We start from the raw sequence: 7,838 nt of genomic DNA on the forward strand, positions 1-7,838 counted from the left end.
ACTGTTTATAGATATTTCAATTCAATCACTTGATTACCCTATACCACATAAAACCGTACTTATCACATTGTCATTAAATTATACCTCAAGTGTAGTTATATTTATGTTCTGTCTTCGTATTCTTTGTTGCAGTGCGTTAAACATTTTTCTCAAACTACATTTTATTGGAGATACTTCTATTTTTCTTTTTAGTTTCCTAATCGATTAGAATATAAAAATATCTGTACCCAGCCCAAAAACATATTTATATTTAAAAAAAATTGACATTTTTTCAAATAACTTTACAATAGCTTTAAATTGGTACTTATTGGTTTTTGAATGTTGTTTATATAGATTAAATTGAAGACTATTGAATAGTTCGAAGACAGAACATTTACAAATTGATAAAATTGTATACCAATAATGAATGGTAATCAAGGTTCAAATTCAAGACGCAAAATGTCTAAAGTAGAGTTATCCCGGACAAGTAATTTAAAATTAAAAAAACCAATATTTTTTAAAAAAATTTTTTGAATAATGAATCATGTATGTTTTTTAGGTTATAATAATTATGGTATTTTTTTGAATAATTCTGAAATAAAATACTTTAGAAAGACTTGTAAGACGTTTTTACAGAACATAATTTGTCTTATTTTACCACCATATATTGATAAATGTATTGAATGTCAAGATTACCAAATGAAAAATAATTTGACTACACATGGTTATGATAATATTACGTGTAGATTTTATGACTTCCGCCAATTAAGATTTAAAAAGTCTGGAATATTGACCATTGCTGGATATCCAGATCCTCAAAAAGATATTGAAAATAACGATTTGAGTATTTGGTTACTTAGTAGCCATTCATCTGATCCCAGTGATTTTAACATTCAAGCATCAACAAAAATTTTGAAAGATATAGGTGGTCAGTTTTGCATGTTTGTCAAGGATGAAATGGAAGCATTATCAAAATTGAATTTGCCATATAACGGGGAACCACGGCAGATACTATGGAAAAAATATGTTAGTGGAGTTAGAGAAATGTGTGATGTTTGTAGAACGATAATATTCAACCACCACTTTTGTTGCCGTAAATGTGGGTTTGCGGTTTGTGTTGATTGCTTTAAGGCCAAATTCAAAAGAACTCTAGTGACTGAAAAACAAACCATTGTACAAAGAAATTTTAACAAAAAAATTTGGTTACTTTGTTCAAACCAGAAAGAACATCAGATTGAAAAACTTTTCATAACCCAAATACTGCCTGGGAATGCTTTAAAAAAGATGTCAGACATAATGCATGATACATGTCGTACTCATAACATACCTTTAGATTGTAGTTGCAATGAAACATCGGAAAAGATTTTTTCTCCTAACTCTACTGATCCTGTTTTTGACAATCTTCTTAATATCTTTGAACAATTTCGCCCTAATGATACAAATGATAATGATGAAGACAATTCAGGATTAAATGCTTTATTAAATAAACGATGTAAAAAGTATTTGAAATATGATTCAACTAAAGTAACTGAAGAAGTGGAATCTGAATATGAAGAGAGTAAAAGTAATCCTAGAAATAATGTTGAAGATACAATTTATACAGTTGGACATATCAAAAGAAAAGAATGGTTTTTACCCAAATTATCTTTGTTGTCGGATAATATAACCAATGCACCTTATATGTGGCTATGTGAAGGGCATCTATTACGTTTATTAGATCCAGAAAATGACATAAACTATACAATGTTTCAGGTATTTAAAAATATTTTTTTTTTTTATATTTTTATATTGTATTAGTATTATTTTAAACTTTTTAAGAAATGTATTAATCATTTATGCATGATTTGAGAAAGCAAAATATGAAAGAAAAAATAAAAATATTAATTACACATATTTTTAGTTACAATTTAATGTTTTGTGTATTTTGTAGGAACAATGGACGCGTGGGCTACCTGTATTAGTGAGTGATGTTGGCAATAAATTAAACTCTTCGCTATGGCATCCAGAATCATTTTCTCGTGATTTTGGTCATCAAATTCATGACTTGATTGACTGTACCACTAGTAATTTTATCTCAGACCAACCAATGAGCATGTTTTGGAATGGTTTTGAAAATTCTGCGGAAAGATTGTGTGATGAACAAGGCAATAAAATACTACTGAAACTAAAAGACTGGCCGCCATCTGCAGATTTTGCAGAAACATTACCTGATAGATTTGAAGATTTGATGAAATGCTTACCACTAAAAGAGTACACACACCGTAATGGTAAATACAACTTAGCTTCTCGTCTTCCAGATTGCTATGTTCGACCAGATTTGGGACCAAAAATGTATACAGCTTATGGTAGTGCAGGTACGATGCACAAAAAAGTAGGCACCACAAACCTGCATTTGGACGTATCAGATGCTGTCAATGTTATGGCTTACGTTGCAATCACAAAGAACTGCAAAGAATATGATTACGATTGGCACGTGAGAGAAGCATTAAAAGTGATTGAAGAAGCCGGCTGTGATGATTTGACATTAAGACGAATGTATGTGCATGGAGAAATTCCTGGCGCTCTGTGGCATATTTACCAAGCCTCAGATGCTGACTCAATTAGGGATTTGTTAATCAAAGTCGCAGTTGAACAAAGAACATCTCTGGAACAAATCACCGATCCAATACACGATCAGTCCCACTATCTAGACAAACACCTTAGGAAGCGCTTGTTTAGAGAATACGGGATCAAAGGATATGCAATCGTTCAGTATTATGGTGATGCAGTATTCATTCCAGCAGGAGCTCCTCACCAGGTACATAATATATCTGTAAATTGGATAGTAATAACTAATAAATAATATTAATTTAAGGTTTGATTGAAAAACAATGTTTAACATACATTATATTTATGTTATTATTATTTTTTGTAATATTTTGATTGTCTTTTTTTTAGGTCAGAAATTTACACAATTGTATAAAAGTAGCTGAAGACTTTGTATCGCCAGAGACCGTCCACCATTCATTTCGTATGACGCAAGAGTTCCGGCAACTAACTGACAATCATACTAACCACGAGGACAAGTTACAGATCAAAAATATTGTGTTTCATGCAGTCAAAGACTCAATTTCATACCTCCCAAACACTATAAGTAACTCACCGATGTAACAACATTTTTCACATTATTCATAATTGACTAATTGTTTGTAAAAATATTTTTAAATGAATATTTTTTTTCTATCATGTAAGTAATTAATGTAAATAATTGCAATTTTGAAAATGCTATTTTTTAAATGTATTGTATCAATTATTTTTAGAAAAATTTAAAATTAAAAAATTTTTGAATTTAAGCCGTCTTGTTTAAAAAAAAAACGCTTAGGGCTGTTCTTACAATGTCCGGTTGAAGTTAATCAACACTTAACTGGCCGAAGTCTGCCTAAAGGTCAGTTAGTGCTAACGGACACTTTACTGGACATTGTAAGAACAACCCTTAATCTTATTCATTTAGTACCCAAATCTTCCTAAAATTTTATCATTTTATAAAAAAAAAATAATAATCTCATTTCTTGTACCTATATACGATTAAAAATATATCATCTAAAATGGTTGGTAGTTTTGGTTTTTGATTTAGATAATATCCAGATAAAAAGCTTTCTGCATTACCTACATTAACAATAAGTACAAATTCCATGAACTTACTAAATTATAAACAGACACTAAATAGAATATTAGTTGATTTCTGTAAGTTATATAATCTATACTGTTATATAAAGAGGAGTTGTTAGTTACCATTGTAGAAGGTAATCTCTGGAACTACTCAACCGATTTCGAAAATTCTTTCACCAGGAATTTTGAGATTTACAATATAAAACAAATTAACAGATTTACAACATACAATATTTTTGTTTATTAATGGTTGATATGGGTTATAGGAGTTGAGAATAATATTCATTTCTTATTATTATTTTTTAATTTGAATATTAATTAAGCGTCTCAATCTCATTCGTTTCAATCAGTCGAAGTTACGATCAGATGAGTACATCCACTTGCGTGACGCTATCGCTACTGAAGGAGACGCGGCCAACATTGGTTGTTTGACCATTCTCTTAGTTACTCAGGTTGGAAGCCCACGCATGATGCATTCAATCGCGAATTGCAACGGGCGCAAGACTCTGATCAAGATGAGCTGGCTGAAAGAGTCGAATAAATGTGCAAAAAAAAAGCTAAACACCATCTTCCTCTCTTTTGTTTAACATAATCACAAATCAGTGGAAAAATATACCAATAATTATACCACTAAATAGTTATGGTGAAACTTATTTACTAGAATGATTGACGTATATTTGATCTTGATGGTATTAAGAGTAATTCTCAATATTTTCTTAAATCCGGTCATATTTTTGACTCAAACCATCACCAAGTAAATAAAGTTTCACCATAACTAATTAGTAAAATAATTCACAAAGATGCCATGTCTGAATGTTAAACATTTATCAAGTAATACACTATCATTGAAATATTTAGTTTCTAGACATACATTATTTAATCTAAAATTAAGGTAAAACCGGTAAAAGAATAAAAAATATTAAGATAGTAGATCGTAAATTCGTAAATCCAATAATAATTTTATTTTATTAATACATCCAAATTCAATTTGATTATATTACATACAAATATTTTTATATTATAATTAATTACTATGACAGAATTTAAAATTAATAACACAATTAACTTGGTAGTATGAAAAGAAAAATAAAGAACACTGATCTCAAATTCACACTTAGTAATCAGTAACATTTATGAACATTTTCAATTCTACTTTATTTATATCTAAAACAGATTCCTGAATGTTTGGTGAGTTATTTGATTTTTTTTTAAGGCTGGCAAAATCTTATTAATATCAATATTTCTTAACAAATCCGGTTTCTTCATTTTCAGTTAATTTATTATTAATCTAGCATCAGCTTCTACAGCAGTAGTATGTACAATATGTAGTATGTTTCATCTGTGTATAACAGGCGCACCTAACAATCAATTATATATTAATTTTTTTATTATATAATTTATGATTGAAATATATAACTATAATATATTATATTATATTATTGACTGTAAACAAAATACCCTTATTTTCCATCACTTGTTGGTGGTAAAAATTATGAGTCGACATGTGTAGCATATTGTTTACCAGAACTGCAAGTAATTTTGTTGCATATTATGTCTTTTTCTTTAGCAAACTTACATTTGCAGTGATAACAGATTCTACACTGAACAATCGATAAAATTAATAAAATATGTACATAATGGTGTTACAATAATTATCTAAGTCTAAACTACAAATGCAACTTGGTCACCATATGAGTACTTCAGTCATTTGGTTTACACTCATGGTTCTAACTAGTACTTCTGGAGATTTTTCTAATTGATCACATCTGTATAGGAAATGACTTTCTTCCTGACATTGCCTAAAGAAATTACATTTTTTTATTTGCACATATGATAGACAAAAGTACCAATAATAAATAATCATAATATTAGTTAATGTTTTGAAAATGAAATATAGTAAAATCTTATAACACACAAACAACAGGAGTCATAAAATTGGAATGCCATTTAAAAAAATTAAGTTCTATTTTTAAAATTATTTAGAAGTTTAAAATTCATAAAATTTTCCCTCAAAACTATTATAATTATTTGGTTGTATGTAATTTAAAATAATATTAACTATTGACTTTTGAAAAATGTAGATGGTTTGGGCTTACAATATTCATACTATATTATACATCTTTCATTGTTTAACAATTACAGTGCATATATTATAATATCATAGATAAATAATTATATTGATCACTAGTTTCCAAATTGTCATCATCTCTTAAAATTTTTATGGAGTTGTAGAGTAAATTGTAAATATGTGCAAAATTATTATAAATAATTACATATTATTATATTAAACAGTATTGTATATTTCATCAACTGCAGAAAAGCCATTTTATCGATAGCGGTTCAACTATATTACGACACGAGTTTTATTGTACAATTGTATTTTATTTATTTGGTTTTATTAAATATAAAATATATAATGCATACCGTTACATTATTAAAAATATTTTATAGATTCTGAGTGGACCGATGAATGTATTGATTTTACAATGATGTGTTTTTTTTTAATTTTTTATTTTTGTGTCTGTCATCATCTATTAGGACAGTAAAAATGCTTAGATTTTCTCCAACAGTATCTTTTTTGATAGGAAAGTGAATCTAGTTGGTACTTTGGCAATACAATTTTGACAAAATACGGAAAAATCACGAAAATTAGCAAATTATTTTGAGTTGAGAATTCATAAAAATTTTTCTTTTTAAATCTAAGATTTGAAAATGTAATATAAGATTACTCATAAGTTCGTCTACTTTTATCAAAAAAAAAAATGTCTACAAGAAACTTAAATTAAATTTTTATGAGCGTCTGAAATTTATATTTTTATAACATTTGATATTCACTCGATTTCTAATGTAACAATTTTCTTATTTTATTGTAATTAAAAAACGAAAAACTGTAGATACTTGAAAAATTCACTGAATGTTTATATTAGCATTTTCTATACACCATAAAATTTTGAAAATATTTTGACTCTTTTTGAGCTGTTTACTGACATTGTCAGTTTTCAATTGTTTTAGTTCAATCAAATTTTATTTGTTGGGTAAAAAAGCGTGAACATTTAATATAAGGTTCCTTATATATCGTTCTTATAGCAGTTGAAAAATATTAAAGATACATAGGCACAATTTTTTTTTATAAGCATTTAAAAATCAAATTTTGACAACATTTATTAAATTTATAATTTATTAATTATTTTGTAGTTAAAAATGTATAAAATGTTTAACTTCTATGACTAAGGATTGAAAATTTAAAACAAGGCTCCACGTAAATAGGTTATATATAAATTACTTTATTCACAATAATATCATCACATATACTTGGTAATATCATAGGCTGACTGACCGTTTTCCTTCAGAATCGTTTTTCTTATACAATGATATTATATCATTGAATTCAAATTTAACACCATCCATTACAGTAACCCACTTGTAACCTACTATACAGCAGAGTGACATCCACTTATCCACCTTTTTTTTTTATCTTAATTCCAAATAAATATAATGTAAAATTTATGAAACCAGTGGTTCAAAAGTTATAGCGTTAAAAATTTCAAATTTGTGATAGGGTGTTAAACATAACTTAGGCTTATCAATATAACTCAACTAATAGTTACTCAAAATATTTATTTAGAAATAAGAAGAAAAAAAAGAAACCTATGCTGAAAGTGGAGTTTTAATATTCTTCCAGTCTGAACCATTTGCTGTGCTAATATTAACACCAATCATGAAACGAGCCCATGACTTACCTCTATCAAAAAAAATAGTATTTGTTGACTCAATAAGTTCATGAGATCCACAGAACCATTGTGTAACTTTTTTATTGACACCATGTGCAGCTGCTCCTTTAGGTGTGATAATTACATGGTTAGAGTGAAAAAGCATATAAAAGTGGATTCAGTCTAATTAAGAATAATGTAAGAAATGCATTTGGAGAACAAGGCTATCCTTCTATATTTTTAACTAATAACTCTGATGCCGAAATAAATGCTTTAATGACAGTATGGCCAAATTCAACTTCACTTTTATGTATTTTTCACGTTATGCGAGTAGTTTGGAGATCGTTACCTATAGAATAGCAAAATATTTTGAGTTTTCCAATGACAGAAAAGCTACAGCTTGCTTATATTTTGAAAGCATAATCAAGAAAAGTAATTATGTAACAAAAGATAAAATTACTGTAAAAAATGAGCATTACCATGTTCCTAGTCTAAATGATC

At 28.0% G+C, this 7,838-nt stretch overlaps 1 protein-coding gene across 1 annotated transcript; it reads left to right on the forward strand.

Annotated features, from left to right (window-relative positions):
• Positions 1 to 402: 402 nt before the first annotated feature.
• On the forward strand, positions 403 to 4,214 carry LOC132937324 (lysine-specific demethylase 3A-like). Its single transcript, XM_061004151.1, has 6 exons — positions 403 to 466; positions 539 to 1,731; positions 1,910 to 2,776; positions 2,917 to 3,112; positions 3,341 to 3,438; positions 3,951 to 4,214. The coding sequence occupies exons 1-6, from the start codon at positions 403 to 405 to the stop codon at positions 4,212 to 4,214; spliced, it is 2,682 nt and encodes an 893-aa protein (XP_060860134.1).
• The last annotated feature ends 3,624 nt before the right edge of the window (positions 4,215 to 7,838 follow it).

The sequence above is a fragment of the Metopolophium dirhodum genome, chromosome 1 (genome assembly GCF_019925205.1).
Source record: "Metopolophium dirhodum isolate CAU chromosome 1, ASM1992520v1, whole genome shotgun sequence".
Taxonomy (NCBI): Eukaryota; Metazoa; Arthropoda; class Insecta; order Hemiptera; family Aphididae; genus Metopolophium; species Metopolophium dirhodum.

What these genes read in the sequence shown, in the direction of transcription:
- LOC132937324 (XM_061004151.1), top strand. Translation starts at nt 403, where the DNA reads ATGAATGGTAATCAAGGTTCAAATTCAAGACGCAAAATGTCTAAAGTA. An exon ending in AGTAGAGTTATCCCGGACAA is followed by an intron (nt 467 to 538) that starts GTAATTTAAAAT and finishes TATGTTTTTTAG; the next exon opens with GTTATAATAATTATGGTATT. An exon ending in ATACCTCCCAAACACTATAA is followed by an intron (nt 3,113 to 3,340) that starts GTAACTCACCGA and finishes AAAAACGCTTAG; the next exon opens with GGCTGTTCTTACAATGTCCG.